The 23,906-nt window shown below is 50.0% G+C and overlaps 2 protein-coding genes across 2 annotated transcripts; both read right to left on the bottom strand.

Annotated features, from left to right (window-relative positions):
- Nucleotides 1–276: 276 nt before the first annotated feature.
- TMEM116 (transmembrane protein 116) lies at nucleotides 277–16,256 on the bottom strand. Its single transcript, XM_027689343.1, has 11 exons — nucleotides 16,199–16,256; nucleotides 15,836–15,882; nucleotides 15,643–15,706; nucleotides 11,641–11,772; nucleotides 7,904–8,008; nucleotides 6,479–6,528; nucleotides 5,830–5,913; nucleotides 5,612–5,750; nucleotides 4,721–4,865; nucleotides 4,551–4,624; nucleotides 277–3,831 (listed from the first exon to the last, which is right to left on the bottom strand). The coding sequence occupies exons 1-11, from the start codon at nucleotides 16,244–16,246 to the stop codon at nucleotides 3,631–3,633; spliced, it is 1,089 nt and encodes a 362-aa protein (XP_027545144.1). The 5' UTR covers nucleotides 16,247–16,256; the 3' UTR covers nucleotides 277–3,630.
- Nucleotides 16,257–16,980: 724 nt separating this feature from the next.
- Nucleotides 16,981–21,674, bottom strand: ERP29 (endoplasmic reticulum protein 29). Its single transcript, XM_027689600.1, has 3 exons — nucleotides 21,517–21,674; nucleotides 20,059–20,197; nucleotides 16,981–18,821 (listed from the first exon to the last, which is right to left on the bottom strand). The coding sequence occupies exons 1-3, from the start codon at nucleotides 21,634–21,636 to the stop codon at nucleotides 18,319–18,321; spliced, it is 762 nt and encodes a 253-aa protein (XP_027545401.1). The 5' UTR covers nucleotides 21,637–21,674; the 3' UTR covers nucleotides 16,981–18,318.
- Between the last annotated feature and the right edge of the window lie 2,232 nt (nucleotides 21,675–23,906).

The following is a 23,906-nucleotide window of genomic DNA, read 5'->3' as shown; positions in this document are numbered from 1 at the left end:
TTTTGTCTCTTGGAAAAGTTAAGTTTTACATTTCAAAGTTAAATACACTTTAATGGATTCATTTTCATATTTGAAAGTAGCATTTGACTTTTTCCTTCCTGTGTTTTATTTTATTTATCAGTTGACGCAAATGCAGGACACCTTGTCTTGATTCTGTAAGGTTTTACTTGGTAATAAATCTACTGATCCTTTATGGCAGACTGTGAATATTGTAAATATCTGGAGCTGGAAGGGTTGTATGGGATCAAAGAAGACTTTGTACAAACACTAAAGACGTGGGAAAACTCTATAGGTTGTTTGGTTTTGGTTTTTTTTTTCTAGAATTTTATTTAAGTGAAGAAAAATCTCTGAAATCATTTGACCTTTTCAAAATTTGATGTATATCTGACTTCTCCTGTGATTGATTATTTTATGCTTTTATATCTGTATTAAAAATTAGAAGAACCTGACTGGGCAGAAGAGATTTTAGTTGGTCAAAGTTTTGCTGTCATTACTCCTGGTTTTCATTTTGGAAATCCCAGTCTGTCCCCACGTGCAACATTTAACTTCTGTGTGTTGAGATGTTCCCATTTCTCTCCTCAGTGTTCCCTGTTAGTTCCTTTGGGATCAGTATTATATTGTAAATATTCCCCCTTGGTGTATATAAATGATTTTACTAAACTCAACAGTTCCTGGCTGCTTTTGTTTGGTTCCCAAACTGCTGCAGGGCAGGAGGGGAGGAAGGACAGCTCTGGGATTCTCCTGCCACCCTGCTTTTCCCTGGAAGTGTCCAGAAGGTGTGTGAATGTGGCACTTGGGGACATGGGTTAGAGGTGAACATGGTGGTGGTGGGTTAATGGTTGGACTCAATGGTCCTAGAGGGTTTTCCAACTTTTAAGGATTCAATTATTCTCCTGCCATCCCTATTCTCCCTGGAAGTGCCCAGAAGGTGTGTGGATGCAGCACTTGGGGACATGGGTTTGTGGCGAATGTGGGAGTGCTGGAGGAATGTTGGGCTCAATCTTAGAGGGCTTTTCCAACCTTAATGATCCCATTATTCTCCTGCCACCCCAAGCCCTCTCCTGCCACGCTCAGCCCCCATCCCACCTCCCTCACCAATGGGAATAAGCACTTGGCTTTACATTTTGTGAGATGAAAGGATGACTGACAGGCTGGGCTGGATAAATCCCAGGGAATTGGTGTGCTCTGCCTGGCAACATAATCCAAAACTGCCTTTTTTAAGCCCAGCTTTCCATTAGCTGGCAGCAGCACCTGCCCAGTGCTCCCAGTTCACCCCCCAGGTTTGTAGGATTGTTGTAGCCATGACTGGGCAGTGAGGGAGGGAGGGAGGAATCCTGTGTTCAGTGACATTTCCCTGTCAGTGCCATTTCAGTGACATTGGAACTGGGAAGCACTTCCTGTAGGAGGATGATCTTTGCAGGGGCTGTTCTGGAGGTGGGTGAAGTGGGAGCCTTGATGGAACCTGTGGCAGGACTGGGAGACTCTGGTCCATGAGAAGTGGACTGGCCTGTCTTCAGGCTGGCCTTGGGCTTTTCCAAGGAGCTTGGAGTGCTTCCCCACACCCTTCTGGACACAGAGCAGTGACCTCAGTGTGGCACTTGTGCCCTTCCTGCCTCTGGAAATAGTTTTGTTATCTTTAAGTATGGTTTCATTTGTTGACAGGAACCAGAGAGACTCTTGTCCCATTGTCCCTTGTCCCATGAGCATTTCAGAGCAAAAGTGGCTCTGAGAAGAGATGGTGGGGCAGCTGTGAGAGTCCAGGGCCTCTTCTCAGTGAGAGGTAACATCCATCTCTTGGTGCCTTTGAGGACGTAATAGTGGGTTGGATGGGTTGGAGCATCCAGACTGGGAAAGGGAGTGAGAGAACAATTTCCTGGGAGCACTTAAGGCAGCCAAACCAGCTGGGAGTGCTCTCCAGAAGTGGCACAAAACTACTCTGCCCTACTTCCAGGAGGATGTGTGGCCCAAGGGATGCCCTTCCCTGTCCAGCAAGAAAACTCCCCTCAAACAAACACTGAGTGATGTGTTGAGCTCATGAGGGTCTGTCAGCACCCTCTGAGGGCTCTCACTGCCACAGCTGAAGCTCCATGGGCAATCCTGGCATTGTTTCCCAGATAATCTTCCATCACTTCCCACTTCTGAAGCCTTAATCCCCTTTTAAACAAATTGCACTGGCTTGTCACGCTGTCCCCAGATGGGGTCAGCCCAGGGAGCCTCTCAGGGAGGAGATGAGGGTGTTTTATGTGCTGCTTCCTTGTACCCCTGTGGGGAGGGGGTTGTGCCAGGCAGTGGGTCCCATCCTCCCCATGGAAATCCTGGGGCTACACAGCCTATGAGACAGGCATTCCAAGGAAACTTGTCCCCCAATTCAGAAACAGCCCGGATGAAGTGTCCTGTATCATCAGCACTCAGGGAGTAAATTACACAAATCACCTCAGGCAGAAAGATTTTGGAATATAAAACCTCCCTGTATTTACTTGTGACTCCCAAGGGGACATTACATCTGAACTTTGGGACTGGAGAACGGGCTCCTGAGGAGGATTTAAAGGCCCAGGTGGAAGAAGACACCTCAAAAGCTGCTGAGAGTTAAAACTCTCCTGCGTGAGACTTCCCATGGCAGCAGTGGAAAGCTGGACTCAGGCACTAGACTCGGCCTCCAGCTGCAGAGGACTCATTAAAACTGATCTGGATGCAAACATAGGGTTGTAGCTGGACCTGGTTTTTATCCTGTGGAACAGCAAAATTGAATTGTTTTGCTCAACCTCACTGTGTAAGAGAAAATCAGTCACTGACGAAAACACCAGGGGTGTTGGGTGACTGACACACAGTTTACACAGTTGTGTAAGTTAATGACACAAAACTGGAGTATTTCCTCTTCTTGTATAACCTGCTATGTGAAACACAGTGAAGCTGTTAGAAAATAAAGAGTGTAAATTAAGGGAGTTGTTTTCAACCCAGCTAAAGATCTTTTTTATTTCTGTATCATGGAGGGACCTCAGTAAATAATTCACTTGAGCATCTGAAAATGTAGAGAGAGATTCAGATTTAATCCTGCTCACCCGGTTCATGATGCTCCACAGTGTTGAAGAAGCTGATTTTTGTTAGTATTGTTGGCACGAAGAACAGAAGGGAAATGTGCAGAATTCCAGGCATGGAAGTGAGCACTGATGTTTTTATCCTGCTTTGCAGTTCTTCATTCCCTGCAGTTGGCTCTTGGTATGGTGCATGTTCTCATGGTTATAGTGAATTCCAAGTCAGAGATATGAAAAATATTCACTTTTCTTTACTGTTATTTTGCAATGGCAAATACTTCAAGAAATAAAACAAATACTTGGAGAAGTAAAACATCCTCTGCTGGGACTGGATGAGACCTCTGAGCTGTTACACACCATCTGCTGCATTTCTGGGGATATTTCCAGAAGCAGAAAGTCTGGACTAGAGATTTTCCATGTTGAAAGAATCCATTTAGGGTCCATATGACCTGTAAAATAAATAACTATCTCCACTGAGTGTCTCTGACAGACCCGCTCGGGCTCCTCCATCCCCGTGGCTGGGACAGTTCGGAGCCGACAGCCCCATCCCGGGTCTGGATGACATTCCTAAAACATGAGGAGGTGTTGGCAGGACACTTCAGAGCAGCGTGGATGTGGAGCCCTCAGTGTCTGGGGGGCTGGTGGGGGCTGTGCTGGAGTAGAACTTCTTCTGGGAGCGCAGGAGGGGGGTCTGGGTGTCCACGTCCCGGCGGGCGCCGCGTTTGAGGGACAGGAACACGTGCTGGGTCCATCCATACACCAGGCAGTTCAGGAGCCCCTGGGAAGCTGCTGTGAGAGCCTGGGACAGAGCAGAGGGGGCATCAGGGCTCCTGGAATCCAGCCCTGCACAGTGCTCTGAGCTCCCTGCCAGCCTGGAAAATCTCCCACTCCCAGCATGGCTTTATTCACCCCCCACCCCATGTGTGATAGAGCAATCTCATGATTTTTTAAACAAATAGTTAATAAATATCTAATTATATATAAACCCATAGAAATGTATTTTCTAGAAATATATTTATATATATATAAGATATTTTAAATAATTATATAATATAACACAACTTCTAAATTCTGTCCCAGCCACAAGAAGCAGCTGGACAAGTGTTATGAAGGAGTCACTTTTGGAGACTTAGGAACACAGGGAAAACACAGAGACAGAGGGGAAAAAGCCCAAACTGATTCCTGGGGATCCTTTCTGGTCCTATTGGCTACAATTTCCATGATAGCAGAATTGCTGAGGTTGGAAAAGGCCTCTGAGATCACCAAGTCCAAACATCACTCCAGCACCACCACCATGTTCACCACTAAATCGTGTCCTCATGGTGCTGGATTTTGGTTAACTGAGACCTTTTCACATAAATCACCCAACAGAGATCTTTGCCAACCAAAAGCACAAACCAGACTCAGGCTCACATGGAGTGATCCTTGTCCAGCTGCATCCAGCTGGGACCAGACTCAGGATTGGGAGGCTCAGGGTGAGAAGGCAAAGCCCAGGAGGCGGCAGGGGCAGAGATTTACCTGCAGGATCAGCAGGGCCATGTAGATCTTGCTGGTTGTTGAAACAGTCAACTTCAGCATTCCAAGGAGGACAGCTGTGAAAAGGGAAGGACAAGAGGGCATTGCTTTAACCCCACCTCTCTGGGGTTCCACAGGGGAGCACTGTGGGAGGAACTCAGCTCTCTGCTCACCTGGGGCCCAGCAGCAGAAGAACACGACGGGGTAAAAGACCACTCGTTGTTCCACCATCTTAATCATAGCCCACTGCTGGTCCCCCAGGAACCCTGTGGAGTTCACAAACCTCTTGTACAGACCTCGTGCCTGGCTGAGGATCACCTGAAAGGGAACAGGCAGATGATATTGTTTGGGCTGGGAGCTGCTGGGTTCACCCAGGACAGGTCCCACCTCAGTCCATCCAGCCTTTTCCCACAATAGTGGGGGAAATCCTGGGAGAGAGGTGTCTTTGCATGTGACCTTTTCTAAACTGAAGACTCTGAATTGATTTAGACTCTTAGAATCATAAAATCAAAAAGGAAAGACCTCCAAGATCACTGACTCCAAACATTAATCACCTCCTGCTGACGATGCAGTAGGTGAACTCTGCTGCCAAGCAGAGCCTTCTCTACCTGCTAAATCCTTTTGGGGATGGGCTGACAGAACACAGGACACTAGATGGATTTATGTGGTGGCACAGTGCTATTTCCCCCCCCACCCCTTCCAAAAGGGAAGAAGCACCACACAGTTATTCCTCTGCCATATTTACAAGAGCTTGTAGTGGAAGGACAATGGGGAATGGCTTCAAATTGAAAGAGAGGAGGGTTAGATGGAATGTTGGGAAGAAAGGGTGGTGAGACCCTGGGACAGGTTGCCCAGAGAGGTGGTAGAAGTGATGGAAGTGTCCAAGGCCAGGTTGGACAGGGCTTGGAGCAACCTGGTCTAGTGGAAGGTGTCCCTGCCCACAGCAGGGGGTGGCACTGGATGAGATTCAAGGTTCCTTCCAACCCAAACCATTCCATATGACAGCCTGGCCTCTGGTGCCATCCAAGCAAAGATGCAGAGATTCAAAGGCCCATGTTTCCTACCAGAATGGCCACGAAGCTGATGAGGAAGGAGATGAGGAAGACCCCGATGCCGTAGAAATGCATCGCGCGGCAGACGGAGCCGCTCAGGGTCTGCGGCTCGTTGGTGGTCACGGTCATCTCTGTGTGCATCAGGAGACAGCTGTGGGACAAAGGGGACAGCTTGAGCTCCTGCCCTGCCCCAGCAGCCCTGGGGCTGTGTCAGAGGGGCTGAGGCTCACCCGTGCTTCTGGCTGAAGTTCTGGTAGCAATTACTGCTGTTGCCCAGGCAAAACACCGGCACCATGAGGAGGAAAGGGATGAGGCTGAGAGGAGACAAGACAACAGAACAGTCACTAGTTATTGCACTGCTCCATCCCACCCCCAGCAAACACCACTTGGTTTTTCTCTTGTCACTACAGAGGAATTAAAATTGTTTTTGTTGACATTGCTCTGGAAAAGTATTTTATCAGCTTTACCAACGTCGGTGCTTTCATTCGTGAGGGCTAATCATTGGTGAAGGGAGCACCTTCTGGAAAACCACATCTAGTTAATAAAGTTATGATTAACTTGGTTAAAAAAAACCCTCTTACTCCATGTTTGTGAGGTCACTCTGCTGCTAGTGATGAGCTTTACAAGCTTTAGTAAATCTTGCTTCAAAACAAGTAGGAAGCAGAGATCAGCACACTGCAGTTTGCCAAACCACATCATCCTGCCAGGGAGAACTAAACCTTACCAACACCACATCATCCTGCCAGGGAGAACTAAACCTTACCAAAACCACATCATCCTGCCAGGGAGAACTAAACCTTACCAACACCACATCATCCTGCCAGGGAGAATTAAATTTTACAAATCTACTTCATCCTACCAGGGAGAACTAAATCTTACCTCGACAAGATCGTTGCTATTCGGCCGACACAACTTGCATAATCTACAGCCTGCAAAATCCAACGAGTTTAATTAAATCATCATTCCTGTACAGCCCCTGGTCCACAGGAACCAGCTCCCAGGGAGCATTTCAGCAGCTGAGGGTCCTTCAAATGCTGATTAATCCCCAGGACAAATGTTTGGTTCTAATTTGCACTGAGTCAACATGGTCAAGTTCAGCCTGTGCTGATTTGGAACGGAATCAACCCTCGCTGACTGTCCTGTTCTGCTTCAGGAGGAGGATCAGAGAAGGGAACTTGGACCTGGACAAGGAGCAGAGACTTGATGAGCTCTCTGGTGGGACTTGCTTATTTTTTGTACTGTTTATTCACTTCATTTGGCCCTGTTCGTCAGAAACTTCATGTTCTGGTGAAGAAATTCAGGCAGTTTGGGAGTGTCCTGGTATCTGCTCACCAGGAAATGTGCTTTGGCAGTGGGACCCACCCAGCAGCATCAATCCACTGTGGGACACTGAAGGGTGGGGAATTATGGCACGTGTGGGAGCCCAACAAGAAGGAATCCAGTCCTATAAGTGGATCCAAACCCTATGGATAAAAGCCCTTTAAATTCAGAGTGATCTGCCCAGCCTGCTGCTCCTGAACTGACAAATGGAATATCCGGGATACAAAGCAAATGTCTGGGGAAGAAAAGGCTGTCTGGGGCAGTTTGATGGGATGAGCTGCATTAGGAATATTCCACCTTGCAGGAATACACAGGGAGCCACACAGCAGGCACGGTGCCTCCCTGTTTAGCCAGGAGTGAGGTGGGAAACAACTGCAGGAAGGATTTTGGTCATGAGGTGTGTGAAGTGTTTGCTCAGCCTGCAGTGCAGGGAGTGTTTTCCTGAGTGCTGTGTCCTTGTTCCTCAGTTCCCAACGATTACACTGGTGCCCCAAAGGGCTTTTGGAAAGGCCAGGGATGATGAAATGAGGACTGGTCCCTGCTCCCCGAGCCAGCAGGTCCTGTTAGTACTAGTTCCCTTCACACCTTCTATCTCAAACCCTTACTGAGTGTGACACCTGAGGAGGACAGAAATTGTCACTTCTCAGTTCCAGGCTGTCCAGGTACCCCCTGTTCTCCTGTCCCTCTGCTGTGCCCTGGCAGAGGGTAGTCACCAGTTTGGTGACAGCACCAAACCAGTCATTCAGCTGCTGCAAACCCCTGGTCTGCCAACTGCTTCCCCAGCCCCCGGTGCTGAGAGGCTCTCACAGACCCAGCAGTAACTCTGCTGACCCCAGGGACACATCAGTTCATACAGCCACGGGGCAGAAGGGCCTTCAAGGTCCTTTTGGTGAGTGAACTGTTCTGTGTGCAGCCCCCACATCCCACCATGCCCCAGAGTCAGACTTGGGCACCCAACTGTTGTTCCACACCCGTCCTACTCACCTGGGGGAGCCCCCTGAAGAGGTTCTGGTTGTACTTCACCTTTAGGTCCCTGTACAGGTGCCATGTGTAGTTGACAGTGTAGAGGAAAGAGGCCACGTAGAATATCTGGGAAATATGAACATTTTAGTCCTATAACAACAGTTTCTGTAGCGCATTTAGTTCCTCACTGATGACCCAAAGCCTGTGGAACAGAGGCAGGAAGAAACATCTGCCAAAGGTGAGGATCCTTCACAACCAACCCCTTGTGCTCACATCCAGCTGGGAAGAGCCAGGTTGAGGAGAGGCTCCCACTCTAAACCTCACAAAGGCAGCTTCACTTGGGGCTCAGACAGGGGACAGGAGAACTAATGACAGCAGGGCTGTCTTAGAAATACAAACCTTTGTGATTTGGTTCATTTTTTAGCCCAAATTTTGGCAACAACAAGTCCAAAGGCACTTGGATCATCTCTGTGCTACATCCATTAGGAAACAACACAGATGTGACATTTAGATTTTTGCATAATGAGCTCCCTACACTGAGAATTCACGGAAACACAAAACAATGAGATATTTAAAGAGGAAAGTGAGGGCAGAGAATATCTGCCTGAATTAACATCCCAAAAATCCCTTTTCTCTCCATGGGAAAAAAGAGGAGAGAAAAGACAGAGCACACTGTTTCCCACTGAGAGTTTCACAGTCTGAGATGAGACCAAATATCTAAAATTTCCTGCAAAACCTCCCAAATCTTTATCCCATTTATTTTCAAATCCGTGTTTGCTCCAAGCTGCCTGATCAGACCGTGTCCACCCATGTGCTGTTTGTTACAGGAAGCACACACTTCAGTGGCAAAGGCAAAGAGGAAGGGCTGGACAAGGGAATTTCTTTTCTTTGCCAAAAAGATAAGGAGCACAGGTTTGCCACCCTGGGATCATCCACGTCTGGGAAAGGAGTCACTAAACAAACTCGTCCTCCTTCACTGAGGTGGCAAATGCTCTTGGCTGGCTCAAGGGGCCGAGTCCAAGGGGCTGTGACATTGCAGCAGGAACATTGCAGTGACTTTCCAGCTCATTAAACGAGCTTTAATGAGTGTTTGCTGCCCTTTTTCAATTACTTCCAGGGAAGGTCATCAAAACAGTCCACAAATATTGCTGTCTTGCACTTCAGGCTCAAGAAATGTCAGCACTGCCTTCTGGTTTGGTGGAGGGAACCAAATGCCCCTTGGGAAGCTGCCAGCAGAAAGTGAAGGGAATTCTGCTTTCCTGAGCCCCAGCTTTGGGACCGGAGACAGTCCTGCAGCACTTCCCATGAGGAGATAAAAGCAGAGACACCAGAGTCCCTCATTATCCCACTTGTGTGGCTCCCATTGTTCTCCCCAGCGTGGGCAGAGCCTGCCAGGACATTATTAGGCCACTGGAAGAATGTGGGGGAGTTGTGCAATTATAACCACAATCTTTATTCTGCACTTTATTATTGTAACACAGAGGCAAGGCAGGGAGGAGGAGAGAACAACGTCAAGGGACAGCAAAGGGAGCAGTATTTACATTAATATCAATCAAAGCTCTGGGGCTGAAACAGGGAAAACCCAAGAAACAAAGCAATCTCCTCCTGTAGGGATGTTGGGGAGCTCCATCCACTGCAACACCAGCCCATGGTGATAAACTGAGGGCAAACAGCCTGAATAAGGCAAAAGATTGTCCTGCTCCTGAGGCAACGCCTTGGGATGTCCCAGGGACCCTGGTGTGAGTCTCTCCAAGGGCTGCCACCTGCAAACACCCTGCTGAGCCTCCCCTGCCCATCCTCACCCTCTGGCATCTGACATTTTCTAGGTGCTGGTGTGCAGAGAAGCCACGTGTGTTTATGAGACACCCTGTGAGACATTTATTTGCTCATTCCATCGGGTTCTGCTCCACAGAAGCTGCTGGTTGAACCTCTCCCTGGCTCCTTCTTACGCACAAGGTGTTCCCAACACCCCCAAGGGCAGAGGGGGGTGTGGGGTGGGGTGTCCTGCTCAGTCACCTGCCCACTGTGGACAGGTTGCCATGGCAAGTGCTCCATTTGTTTTCATTTCTCCCAGAGCAAACAGCAGTGACAGCTCTTGCCAGGCACAACCTGGCTCTGCCACCGGGGCAGTCCTTGTGCCAGGGGGGGACTGCAGTGGCACATGGAAGAGGGGCCTGGTGACACTGGCTGGGGTCAGGATGTGGCCCTGCACATCCCACCAGAGCACCCTGGCTGTTCCCTGTCCTGTAAGGACTAACCCAAGGCCAGTTCTGCTCACCCAGCACGAAAACACCGCTCCCACCTTGTCCCCCTCCTGTGCTGGTGTCCCTGAGAAGCACAGCCACTGGCTGGAAAAGGGAGGGCAGAAACAGCCAGAAATGCGTGGGAGCTGAGAAATGATGCCATATTGCCTGCATTCAACCTATTTTTCCTCCAGCAGTGCAACCTGCTGTCTCCAGGCTATAAAAAATATCACACTTCATCAAGGACTGTCCCCAGGCAAAGGAAACAGCTCAGGAACAACTTCAGTCCCACCTGCTCCTTCCACCTTTCAGCTCTGGAAAGCCTTTCCCAAACTCTCCTCATTTTCCCCTGTACCATCATCTTGAAAACACCTTTGATGCTGTTCTGCATTATTCCCAAGAGGCCAAGTTACCCACATCCCACTGTTTCATCTCTCAACAGGAACACATTGCAGAGCCTCCACAGCAGAGCTGGAGAGAGCAGAGATGAGCCTGGAGTGGAACAGCTGCTCTCAACAGCCTCAGGAACACACTTGTACCCACAAAAACAGCTGCTGAAACATCCCTGAGCTGCAGGAACCCATGCCCAGACACACAACAGCAGGAACAACTCCATTCCACACCTGTAGCTACTTCCCTGCCTTCTCCAAGGCACCCGGAGATCGTCTCTGGCTTCTGATGCTGCTGCTCAGTGTGGATATTTAGTTCCCACCACACTCCCAGGGAGATTCCTGAGCCCACACAACACACAGCAAGGCTCCCCCAAGCCCCTTGCTCTTCCCAGCCATGTCCTTTAAAAGGAAACTGTTAATCCCACGGATCATCACTTGTGAACCTCCGTCCTGGCCCAGGCTCGGCAGAGTTCTGGATCCTGCAGAGTTTTTTTGGAGCACTGATTTCCAAAGCCTAATTCTGAAAAGGGAGCTGGGTGAGACAAAAGCAAACTGTCAGGAAAATGGAGTTCACTCCCTCTGCTCCAATTAGTCTCCAGCACAGGGAATCAGCTGGAAAGCAGCTGAATCACTGGGTCTGAGCTTGTGCTGACGGAGCGGCCCCTGAGCACTCTTGGGAAGAGCAACCAAGGGCAGGTAATGCTGTAAATGTGAGCTCAAGTGAGTCCCAGAATGTGTCTGTTCCTGCCCAGGCTGGAGGAAGCACAAAGAGGAAAAGAAAATCTGCTCTTTGAGAGGCACAGAGATCCCCTGGGCAGGGATCCAGCAGGAAAGAGATCAAGCCCCATCCACTCACTTTACACAAGCAACCACAAAATCCCATGATGCCTTTGCCTTCCTTATGGCCTCTCCCACACCAGAGGATCCTAAACCCAAATGTCATTATCTCCCTTTTCCACACAAAAGCAAGACATCAATAAGTCAAGTTCACACAGGGAGCCTCTGCCAAAACCTGTCTATAAACAGCCCCCACGGCCACAGTGATCACCAGAAGGGTTAATTGTGGCAAATTACTGTTCCAGCAGGAATGTGATGCCACAGGGTTAGGATTAGGGACACTTACCTGTCCCGTTGCTTGCAGGTTGTAGCAGATGAGGTCCTGCTGGGAGGTGGGTGAGCTGTAGAGCAGAGCCCCAGCCAGCCAGCACATTCCCAAAAACAGGTCAGAGAGGCTCAGGTAGAAAAGTGGACGCACCTGGGGGAAGGGAAAAGGCTCAGCAGGTGTGAGAGGCATCACAACACTCCCACACCCACCCACAGCTGCAGCTTTACCCTGTATCAGACACACAGACATTAAATACAGCCTTCCAAAGCCTTTCCTGCAGGAATGAGTGCCAGTAGAAGGCCAGTGTCCCACTGCAAACTTATTTTAAAAGCCTTAATTAAGGATAAGTGGGGTATGAGTAGCACTTTGTAGAGGGATTATTTTACCCTCAGGGAAGCACTATGACAAGATTTCTGAGAGTCAATTTAACTGCAGTGAACCTTGAAAGCTTCAAGTAAAAAAGTCTCCTCTACTTTCCCAGTCAAGAGAGTTTAAAGAAAAGTTACCAGATGGAAATAATTCAACTTTTACTCCTAAATATCACTCTTGTTTTCAGTCCTTTAAAATGACTGTACCAAGTCCTAGTAGAAAGATTAATTGTGCTCAGACTAATCAACCAAGCATGGACATCAACACATCAGGTTATCAGGTGTTATCTGAACAGTGTTATCCCCTGCTCTGCTGGTGAACTCTCCTTGCAGACAAAATCCACACAAATTCGTGCTCTCAGGGGCTGTTCCAATGCACATCCCCTGCTCTAACCACCCTTTCTGCCACTAGGATCCAAGAGCAGCATCAAAACCTACAGGAAATAACTCAAATAGCCATAATTTCACAATTCTGCAGGATGGGACAGGCTGGCAGGGAGAAGAGATATTATGTTTTAAATCAACTCAGAGAGAAATTAAACTTTTGGCAAACACAAACCCTTCTTCAGATATGAAATAACTTTAAACAGGCATTTTTTCCCCTGTGTTCCATGTCATTTCAGCTGGTGACTAAGGCTGGGTCCATGTCACACGCCAGATTAACTTCCACTGAGAGCCATTAGTCTGCTGGAACAGAGTCACGTCTCCTTTAACAGCAGTTTCCAGCCCATTTCCAGTTTGCAAGCACTGGCCAGGACTGTAAACACTGCAGGAAAACATTTGTGCAAAATTCTGGCCAACATTTTTGTCGTTAGTGGGAGAGCAGACACTCTGGAAAAGCAGCCTGATTATCTACATTTTTAATTGTAGCCTTTGGTACCTCATTTTCAGCATCCTGGAGAGAAAATGATGGTGGTTTTCTTTCACTACAGAAAATTATAATGTTAAACACAGCATGGAAACATTTCAAGGTGCCATGGTTTTTATATTTTTTTTTCATGGAATTGAGCTTCTGATGGGACTTGCCTCAATATTGTCCTGGAAGTAAATATTTGCCACCCATCATGGGTTGTACTTGTTCCCATGAGCAATGAGAAGGAGATTAGTAAGACTGATAAATGTAAGGTAGATCTGATTGAGCCAGATTTACCTTTGAGGCATAATAGCACAAATATCTGGAGTTAATATTTATATAATTTCATTTATATGCCTTTTTTAAGCAGGTTTTTCATTGCTGCTGCACAACTGAAGCCCTGGCACGACAGGCTGGGAACACCACCCAGTTTGTGAGCAGGGCAGGTTAAACCAAACAGATCTAAAATAAGCAAAGAAGCAACTTTTGCAATCGAACAGGTGACCCCTTTCCCCAGCAACAAGTGCCCTTGGAGCGAGGAACCACTGGCTGGTCGAGGAGTTTTGGCCCAGACCTGAATAAAGAAGTAGGTGACAGTGATAAGCGAAGGCAGTTTGGTTCTGAGTTGCAAAAGGGGAAAGCAAATACCAAATGGTATTTATAAAATAGAGGAAGGGACTGGAAAGACGTAATGATTTCCATCCTGGCAGCTCCAGATGCCAGGCTGGAGCACGCACGGTGATGTGGCTCTGTGGCCATCACCCAGGCACAGGGTGAGCTGACGTTTCTTCCTTCAACCCGTTGATCTGAGCTTTCTTCTGAATGATTTAGCTCAGGCTGAAGAGTTTTATTGACCCCATAAAGACAGAAGAGCTTCAAGAATGCAATATTTGATTTCTGGGGGCAGGAGGGGAAGTGTTTCTAACATCGTTCTCCTCCCAGGCTCAAGAGCTGTTTATTTTTAAACATTTTGCTGTGGGTCCTCATGACTCGGGGAATATGTTTGTGGCAAGCTTTGATATGGATCTCTTCCAGCCCCTTTGTTTACAAACTGCCACTGCAGACCAGAAACATGAGGACAAGGCAATGGGGAAGTTACTGAAGACTGTGTCGCTTTTGAAACCCCAGCAGCAGATCTGCCCTGGCAGCAGCAGAGGAGCCTGGAAGGCTGTGCAGAGCAGTCCCTCCAGCTGGCACCCACCCCTCCCACCCGGATTTGAAACAATAATCTGAGCAGAAACATCTGGACTCCCTCGAGCAGGAAAGGCCCATCTGTGACCTGGAGCCATGTGTGGCTCACGAGCAGCTCCCAAGCCACAGCCACATCATATGATTAAGAGAGAGCAGAAGGGCTCCTGAGTGACCAGGCTTCTGGCCATGGAAGTAACGGGAAGAGGCTGCTGAGTCACACCAGGACACCTGCCAAACCCAGCTCTGCATCATTCCAGAGTGGAGGACCCCAGGAGAGAACCACATGTGGAGCTCTCCTGGTGCAGATGTGATAGAAGGAGCCTCTGATGTGCACCTTTAGCAGCACAAGCTCAGGCAGGTTTTCCATCCCAGCACTAAGGCGAAGTCCCAGCCTTCATTTCTCCCTGAGAATGCATGGAGATCTCCAAAGCTCCTTCTGGATGTCCTGGGCAGAGCATTTCCAGGAGGAAAGACTCCTGTGTGTTGTAATGGGGGCAGATTTGCCCTGCAAACTTGGACTCATGTTCTCCTCCCCACTCTGCTTCATCCAGCAATGTGTCAGCTGTCAGCTTGCCTGCATCCCTTCCGCAGGGATAACTCCCTGCATTCCCTGGAAATCCTGTTCTCCAGGCTGCAGATCAAACCCGCGATGTACAAAGTACAGTGAAGATGAGGGAAGGACAGATACAGCTCCTGGCAGCTCCACTGTCCTTCTGCTCTTACAGTAACCTGTTGCCTGCAAATCCTGAACACCGAACCCCAGCTTCACAGGGATTAGCTCTGTTCACTACCTCTGGGAAGTCTGGGACACACAGAGGGACTGTGTGTGGATACCCAAGCCTGGCAGGATGAGATGGATATCTGTGGATACTGTGCATGTGCCAGACACCTGCTTGGTATGTCAGATATATCTCAGCCCCAGGGGGTTCCTGCATAACCTGTGCATGGGATGCCCTTAGGATGTGCCAGGCACTGCATTCCTGTCCCACCTGCAGCACACGTGCAGGCTGTCCCACCTCAAGGGATGTGTGCACCTGAGTCCCACAACTTCAGCATTAGGAATGTTCATGGCAGGGGTGACCCTTCCAAAGACCCACAGCAGACTCCAGCACAACAAACTGCTTTTCAGCCCCTTCTTGTCTGAACTTTGAGTTGTATCAGCTGCATCTTTGAGTTGTATCAGTTTGAGCAGCGCACCTGCCTGCAAAAACTCCTTGGAGATACCCAAAGACCAACACCTGTAAAAGCATTTCCACAGGCACATCTCCAATTTGCACTTCAGCAGCTTTGTGCACAGCTCTGCAGCACTCCAGGAGTTTTGTCCCACTGAGGAGGGCACATTAACAAATCTCTGCTCCCAGGAACAACTGGAGCAGCAGAAAGCACGGGGCTAAGGAACCTGCTTCTCCCTGCACAGGTACAGTTCAAGGTTAGCCCCTTCAACTCCTATCACAGACAAAGAGCCAAAATCTTGTCAAGCCCTTTGCCTCCCAGCTGTTAAACAAGGTTTAACCACATAACCCTGAGACCTGCAGCTGCTCCAGGGTGATCCACCTGCACAGGACCGACACCTCGGCTGAGGGAGGGAGAAGGAGGCACAGCCCTTACCTCGGGGGACCTCACTGCGTTTTGGAAGACGGCGTAGGCAATAATCGAGCTGGAACCTACAACGCTGAGAAAACAAAGCACAGGTTGGAACAGGAGCGCGTCTGCCTCGCCGGGGTACGCGAGTTCTCTTTTTTTTTTTTTTTTTTTGGGGGAAAACCCCTTTGCGATAGTAACTCCGTGCAGCCCGTCGTACCTGAGCATGGCCATGGTGAACTGGATCCACTGGAGCGCCGAGTAGACCTGAGGAAAGGACAGGACGGAGCTCAGGTGGCGGCCACGGACCGGGAACCGGGGCCTGGGGGATCCTGAACAGGAGCGGGCAGCACGGACCGGGACGGGGACCGCGAGGAGCCAGGGAGGAGCGGCACGGCCCGGTGACCCTGACCGGGGGATCCCTGATAGGAGCGGGCAGCACGGACCGGGACACGGGGGGTCCCAGAGAGGAGCGGCAGCGCTGCCGGTGCCGGCGGGCTGGGGATGGAGCGGGAGGGGATGGAGGAGAAGGGACGCGCACGGCAGGGTCCCGGGGGTCCCGGTGCCGGCGGGGCTCGCTCACCTCCTGCCAGCCCCCGTCCAGCCGGGCCGCCTCCGCCGGCAGGGCCATGGGTCCCCGCCGCCGCCGCCGCACCGCTCCGGGGCTGCGGGCACCGCCCGCGCTCCGCCCCGGGGCCGCCCCGCGCCCGGCCCCCAACGCGGGAGCGCCCGGTGGTACAGGGGGGCTGAGGAGCCCCGGGGAACAGCGGGGTTATCGCCCCGGGACCGGCGTCCCGCGCGTCCCACCGGGGGCAGAGCCCACCGAGCCCCGGCGGGCGGGCTCGGCCCCGGCACCGCCCCGGGAGCCGACCCGAGGCGACCCCGCGGAGCTGCCCATGGTGGAGCTCGGCACCGCGCCCCGGCACCGCCTCGCCGTGGCGACACCGCCACGGGGCGGGAAAGGGCTTCGAGGAAGGCTCTGAGGGGGCGTGTGGGGGCTGCTCCCTCAGGGGCTGCTCCCCCCAGAGCCTCGAGAGATGGTCCCCTCAGGGGCTGCTCCTTTCAGCACCTGCTCCTTTCAGCGCCTGCTCCACTCAGTGCCTCAGGGGCTCCGGACCTGGAGCCAAGTGGGACACGTCTCCGCACATGTCCTGCCAAGGACTCTCTGCCTTGCCAGGATTCTTTCCCCGCCCGTTCTGAGGGGCAGAGATCTCCTGGCCCGAGGGACACCCTCACACCGCTTCCCTCATCTCCTGGGCATCCCTCTTGCTTCCAGCTGGCATCATCAGGCTGATCAGTCATGGCCTCCCCTCCAGCCATCAAATCGGCAGCAGTTTCTCTAGAAAACGCTTTAAGAAGCAGCTCTGAATTGGAACCTTTTTATTATTGTATTATTAATACATTTTATCTTGCAGTAACATCTGCTCCTTGTACCCATCCCAGGATTCAAAAGGCAGCAAAGCTCCCACAGCAATCAGTTTTGCTTAAAGCACAGTTTTAAGGTAAAACACACAGGTTGTTTCTCTTTTCAACTCTCTGTAACCCTGACCAGGGGTTCGGCATCTTCCAGGGGCATCTGAACCCCACAGTGTGAACAGCACACTTCTGAGGACTCACCTGATCCCTGGACCAGGCATCTCCATTAAAATAAAACAGATGAGGCTTCTAAGGGCACAAATACTTCTGCTTCTTGTTACAAGAACTCATTTTCAAATATTTAGAACTACCAAACACTGATGAAGCTTTAGTCTGACGGTGTCAATCGCTTCAGGAGGCTGGAGAAAATGTTTTGTTCATGTAACTACATCTCAGGACTTTCAGATGTCATTACTAGTCTCACCTTTCTCGTTTTGAACCTGGGAAATGAAGCTTGGAGAGGTAAAACACCCAGGCATTGCATGTGCTCTTCAGCCATAAGAAAACTCACCCAAATTTACCTCTGAAGAAGTTTTGCACAAACTGGTGAGACTGAGTGTAATAGCACCTCAAGGAGACTCTGCCCTTGCTCAGAGCTCACATCACTGTCAGGGTACCATAAAGGATTTCAGGAGAATGTCTGATGAAGTGGTTGCTCTGGCCAGAAGATGAGGGAAAAGTTCTGATATGGAGAGGAACTGTTTTCATTGCCAGCATTTGGCTGAAACCCAAACCAAACAGGGACAGGAGCCGTGGAAGAAGAAGGCAGAAAAAGGAAAACTTCAGGTCTCTTAGTCAACAACAGGTAAGAACAAGACTTGGAGCCCAGCTGGGGCAACAAAAGGTGTGTGTGGGGTAGATTCACAAGCATAAAACCCAAGGACACTACAGACAGGGGAAGGTGGAGATACAAAGGGCACCCAATCTGTACCTTTTCCAACATGTAAGATGGAATGCGAGACTGAATTTTGTTATTTGTTTGCCAGGGAACAGCTGTAAAAACCACCAAGAATGTGCTTCTGGCCAATCTAGTACTTTTTTTGCTGTTGTCTGCTTTAACACTGTTATTGGATAGTATTACACAATACTGTTGTTTTGCTTTTAGGTGATTTTTCCAACATTTAGAATACTGTGTTTTCAAGGAATCTCTTCCTCTTGATCTTCCAAAACTGAGAATACCAGAAGGAAATCTGCTGCTCTCTTGAAGTCAGCGGGAAGTTTGCTTGCATAAGGAGAACTGGTTAGGACTCTTGACATTTCACAGCTTGTACAAAGTTCTCCAACACATCAGAGCTCCTCTTTTTCATTATTTTTCTTCAGGAAAGAAGCGAGGATATTGAGGCTTTTCTGGAGCTCCTCCTTCTTCCCATCACTCATTTTGTTCTTCTCGATCAGCTTCGTGATTCGGACGACTTCATTCGCAGCAAACTCCTCTCCCTGCTCCAGGATCTTGCTCATAATTTTCAAGTATTGCTCAGCTGATTTCTTCTCGGTTTCTTTAGCTTTTCCCAAGCTCTGCTGCCCCTTTTTCAGGAGGGCCTGGCGCTCGGATTTCTCCGTGGTGCTCACAAACTTGCTGGCCAGCACGTCGTACTCCTTCAGGCAGCCCGGCATCCCCAGGTAGATGCCACTGCTCTTCAGCCAGCGCTGAATAGCCCCGGCCTTGATCTCACCACCATAAGGTAAGGGATTGTCAAAGTCACCGTCCTGGAACAAGTAAAAAACAGGGAACTTCTCCTTGTCCAGCTTGTACTTCTCTCCCAGCTCAGTGTTCAGTTTATCGCCGTAGTCTGTCAACAGAGAACAGAACACAGAAAAGCACAGTTAATCAAAAATTAATTTAGGATTCCCTCCTACACAAATACTTGTCTCCAGCTTCAACATGTCTTAACAACCTGTTTGCCAGGAAATCATAGAATCATGGAATATCCTCAGCTGGGAGGACCCCCAAGGATCAGTCCAACTGCTGGCCCTGCACAGACACCCCAATAATCCCACCCTGTCCCTGAGAGCGTTGTCCAAACACTCCTTGAGCTCTGGCAGCCTTGGGGCTGCGACCACTGCCCTGGGGAGCCTGTTCCAGGGAGATGCCACACACTGAAACAAAAACACCTTGAAAAATCACTTGGTTTTCCAAAGAAAAACACAAGATTCTAATGGTGCTTTGCTATGACAGTGAGAGCAGAAGACATTGGCAGGATCTTTATGTACAAACCCCATCCTCCTTATGGGACATTAACAGCCTTTTTTTCCCTTGTTTTCCTCTATCCATTTACTTTATCTGAGTTTACAGTTGAATAGATTTTTTCCTGTCCATGTGCAAAGAATGAATTAGCTCTGACAGCATGCCAAGCTACAAGATGTTTACTCATCTTACAGAAATTACTTACATAAATAACACTTATTCTTGAGGACAGAAAACAAAGACACTTGGATTATGCTATTTTGAGGATTCCACGTTTGCTTAGAAAATGTGGGTAAAACTTCCCAGTTGGACAATTAACCTTAAATTCTTATTCTACCTACAAAGCCAGAGCATGTAAGGTGACAGTGATCTATTCTTCACTGCTTTTCTCTCTTAAATCCAGTTACAACCACGTCGAGTTACATCAGCCACAGTGCAACAACCCCTTACTGTGCTGCCCTGGCATTTGCTACATGGAATTAATCATGTTAAATATGCTTTGTTTGACCAGGATTGTGGCTAAAGAGTGATTCTTGTAAGGTCTCTTCCCTGCAAATGGGACAAAAAGGTTTCTCTTGGCAAAAAAACCAAAAAAAATAAGGGGGCAGAAGTGCTGAGGAGGGTGGCAGCAGTTCAGCAGTCTGGGCTGACTCCTGCATTACCCTGCTGAGGTGGATAAGCAGCTCTCCCACACACAGCAGGCTCAGCCACCATCCAGGGCAGTCTCACATCCATCCCTCACCCCCAGAATTGCCTCAGAGCCTGTTCTCAGCAGAAATCTCACTGGAATTTGTCTCCTCCTCAGCAGCCCACATTGTTCCCATGTGCCCAGGGCTCCTCACCTGATATTCCCACTTCAGCCACCAGAAGATCCTCGCTGGAGCCTGAGCTCTCAGCCAGCTTTTTAAACTCATCTTGTTTCTCCCCATAGGGATATTGTGTGTCAAATTTCACCAGGACAAACTTATGCTTTGGAATAACCTAAAACAAGAAGAAAAAGGGGGGAAAAAAAGGACAAAACTTGATTATTTCAGATCTGAGCAATCCACAAGTCACCAAAGGTTGTTCCTGCTTGTTCTTCTTTTCCTGTGCAATGAAGAGATGCAGGGGGAGAATGGAAATTTTATATAATTATGGCCTTTCAAAAATGACTCAGTGCTGTGTGAAGGAAAGACTGAGCTTTGGGTGTCTATTTCTGCACCAGATGATAAAGATGATATGTGGTAGGTTTGGAGGAGCTGATAATGCCTTTAATTATAAGATCTGCTTGTAAATTTGATTGGCATCTTGGAAGGAAATCAGCTAAATGACTTCCAGTGGGACAGGAAGAGGAGAGAGACCAAATGTCCCAGCACAAGAGCTGCACTCTGAGCTAGGAGAGGAGGCACAGGGAGGCAGAGGAAGTGCTGTACTGGCTCAGGAAATGGAGAATTCATGTTTTAATCGATTCCTCTTCACTCCAATCTTGGTCTGCTCGGGTGATGTCTTTTCCAATGAGCTTGGAAATTGAATTTCTCGCCCCGCTGGAGACTGAGGAGGAGACCTTGCAAAATCTTTTTGTTGTAACGAACAGGCTCGGGTTGCAGCACAGCTCCCCACCTACACAGCGCTCTGCTCAGGCACTGACACAACACCTGCGGGCACAGGTGGTTGAAGGCTCCGTCTTGGGCCTGTGGGAAGCGCACATGGCCCTGGGAAAACGCTTTCCTTGCAAAGTGATTTAGTGGAGGAAAAAAAAAACCCAAACCTTGCGGAACCCTGTTGCTTTCTGTTCGACGAACAAAAGCGAAGCCACCAAGGCGCGGAGCGCTCACGGCCCCGGCTCGCTGCTCACTCGCTCACCGGCACGGGCAGCGCAGCCGGCCCACGGCGGCTCTTTGCTCGCTGCCCGGAGCTCGGGGGCAGGCGCGGCGGTGGTGGCCGGACCTTCCCTCCCCGTCCGCCGGTGCCTCGGGCCGGACCTTCCCTTCCCTCCCCCGCGGGCCGGGCCGGGCCGGACCCCCGAACCGCGCGGCTCGGCTCCACTTGGACCGCGCCGATTGGCTGCCGGCCGCGGCTGCCGCGCTCCCATTGGCTGCCGGCCTCGGCCGCCGCGCTCCCATTGGCTGCGGCGCAGCGCGGCCGCTCCGCGGGCGCCGCGCGCTCCCCGCGCGGTGTCGGCGGCCCCGGTCCCGCTCCGCGGCCCCGCCGCGCCCCGGGCCCCCGGCAGTGCCCGCGGGGTGCGGGACACACGGCCCTGCGCGGACCCCGCCCGCCCCCCCGAACGCTCCGCCAGGCGCGGCGGCGCCCGCGGGCCGTACCTTGTAGAATGTGACGGTGTCGAGCGGCACGGAGCCCTTGGTGTGCAGCGTGCTGCCGCCGGGCAGCGCCAGGCCGAGCAGGCACAGCAGCACCGAGCCCGCGGCCGCCGCCGCAGCCATGGCGGAGCGCAGGGAGCAGAGCTGCCGGGACACGTGACGGCGCGACGGCCGCCGCCGGGGGCTCGCCCCGCCCCGCAGCCCCGCGGGCACCGAGGGAGCGGCGCCGGGCGGGACCGCGGGCACCTCCCACGGGCCGCCCCGCTCCGCCGGGACACCGCGCGGGGAGGGGGATGCTGCGGCGAAATAAGGACGAGCGAGCGGCTTCCAGCAGCAATTCCACAGGAGAGGAAGGCAGGGAAAGGCAGGAGGCAGGATCTGGCCACACAGATTAGCAGGGAGGGCGTGTGCATCTCTATCCAGGGTGGGCACTGCCATAGCACTGCCACAGCCCCCTCAGACATGGGTTTTTTTTGTGTTATAACCAGGGGAGATCTCCTGCACCGAAAGATTTGCATGCATTTCAGCCAGCGATGCATAAAGCATGAAGAGCAGGCTGACAGATCATCATGTCAAAGCACTGACACATCCCAGCCCCCTCCCCCAGCAGACATCACTCGGCACTGAGGATTCCCCCCCCTTCCAACCTCCCTCTTTGCAGGTAATTTGATTTTCTGCTTGTGCTGCACCAGCACAATCTGGCTTCACCCAAGGGCTTACAAACATAGTGTAGATGAACACTTTGATTGCATCCAGACAGAAAAATGAGAGGCAGCAATACTGATTTGTAACGAAACTGACTTTTATATAAATTATAAACCCATCCAGTTTAAAGCAGTTCAGTTGCAGTTGTGTCACTTAAGTCCGTAGAAGGCCGAGGCGTACACATCTCCTACAGTCATAAATTAACAGGAATCAAGGAAGAGAAAGTTCAGATAAGGCTGCAAATACAACAACAACAACAAAAAATTCCCTAAGTTTACTAGCGGTTAAAATAAAGTCATGATTATCAAGGATTGCAAAATATAAATGCAATTTTTGAACAGTTAAAAAGTACAAAAATGATGGGCAACACAAACAAGCATCGTACAGTTTGTCCTGTGTGTAGACAGAGCAGGGTAGGAGATTTCCAACCTTTATCTACATCAGACACTGATTTTAAGCCGAGAGGAGTTGAGGAAATCTGTAAAAGGATCGTGGCTCATGATCCCAGTAGTACAAAAGCAGTATTTTTTTCAGTCTGTAAACAGTAGTCTTGGTAGCTTCTTCTAGGTATGTTTTTCAATTCATCACCCAAAAAAAGAAAAATCCAAAACAAACAAAAACAAATCCTAAGGGTGGAAGAAAGGGAACAGCAGCAATGGGTTATAGCTTGAATTTCATATCAGGTCCCTGTGGGACATATTCTGGAGGGGAAATGCTCTTTCGTAAGAAATATATAATATATTTAACTGTACACAATTTATAAGGGGAGAGAAATTCTCCCTCAACCAAGCCCCCAGTCAGTCAGTACAGAGTCATTTTTGTACACCACCTCCTCCTAAAGAGAAACTACAGCTTGGGAAGGGATGGCATATGGTTTTAGAAAACACTGAGTAATCCAAAAATTCTGTTTGACAAGGTTATCACTCAGCAGGGGCTGGAACTGGAATGAGGAGAGCAGGTAACACTGAAACAGTCACTATTCCCCCTGTGCTGCCAGCGCTGGGATGGGGAGTGAGCGAGCCATGGTTCCATCTCATCCCAGATGACGCACGTCCCCCACAGCAGTTTCAATTCTGCTTTCAAGGGAGCTGATGCAGAAAACCTTTTTTTAACCCAAGTTCTGCTTTCAGCCCACAGGAGGATTTTAAACTTGGTCGTGTTACCTCACACTTCACTTACACTGTCACCGTTGCTTATTGACACAACTGGCTGAGTTCAACCTGGTGCAGCAGCAGTGGAAGGAAAGTCCAGCATGGATCAGCCCCTGGACTGTCCCCTCTGGCTGAGGGCACTGTGACAACCTTGCATTCAGTGCTGGTGTTTGTGCAAAGCCTCTGGAATTAGCAAAGCCTGGGGAGGGAGGGGACAGGGACAGTAGCAGGGACACTTTGCCCCTGTGACTGAGAAGGGCAGTGCCTGGTTTTGGCTCAGTGCTGCTCTGAACTGGCACCATCTCAGCACTGGGGCTGTTTTCACTCACCCTGCACATCTGAAAGCACCAACTTCAGTCACCAGTCTTGCTTTAATTTAAGGAGCACACCCTTCTTTCAAAAAAGATATTTCTATACAACATATAAGAGTTCAGTTTTGGTTTTTTCCTTTTCTTTTTTTTTTTTCCCCCAGAAAAGTATTACTATAAAACAGACTTAACACATTTTGGTATTCCTCCAGCCCAGAGCACTTACCAG

This window comes from Neopelma chrysocephalum, unplaced genomic scaffold (assembly GCF_003984885.1).
Source record: "Neopelma chrysocephalum unplaced genomic scaffold, ASM398488v2 Primary Assembly neopelma1_77, whole genome shotgun sequence".
Lineage (NCBI taxonomy): Eukaryota > Metazoa > Chordata > Aves > Passeriformes > Pipridae > Neopelma > Neopelma chrysocephalum.
This window is presented reverse-complemented; position numbering and strand designations above follow the sequence as displayed.

Coding starts and splice junctions, on each gene's coding strand:
- TMEM116 (XM_027689343.1), bottom strand. CDS start 16,246: ATGGCCCTGCCGGCGGAGGCGGCCCGGCTGGACGGGGGCTGGCAGGAG. Junction 5,751..5,829: donor AACTTCAGCCAGAAGCACGG/GTGAGCCTCAGC, acceptor TTTGTCCCACAG/CTGTCTCCTGATGCACACAG. Junction 3,832..4,550: donor TGGCCCTGCTGATCCTGCAG/GTAAATCTCTGC, acceptor GCTCTGTCCCAG/GCTCTCACAGCAGCTTCCCA.
- ERP29 (XM_027689600.1), bottom strand. CDS start 21,636: ATGGCTGCGGCGGCGGCCGCGGGCTCGGTGCTGCTGTGCCTGCTCGGC. Junction 20,198..21,516: donor ACACCGTCACATTCTACAAG/GTACGGCCCGCG, acceptor TTCTTGTTTTAG/GTTATTCCAAAGCATAAGTT. Junction 18,822..20,058: donor GGCTGAAGTGGGAATATCAG/GTGAGGAGCCCT, acceptor CTCTGTTGACAG/ACTACGGCGATAAACTGAAC.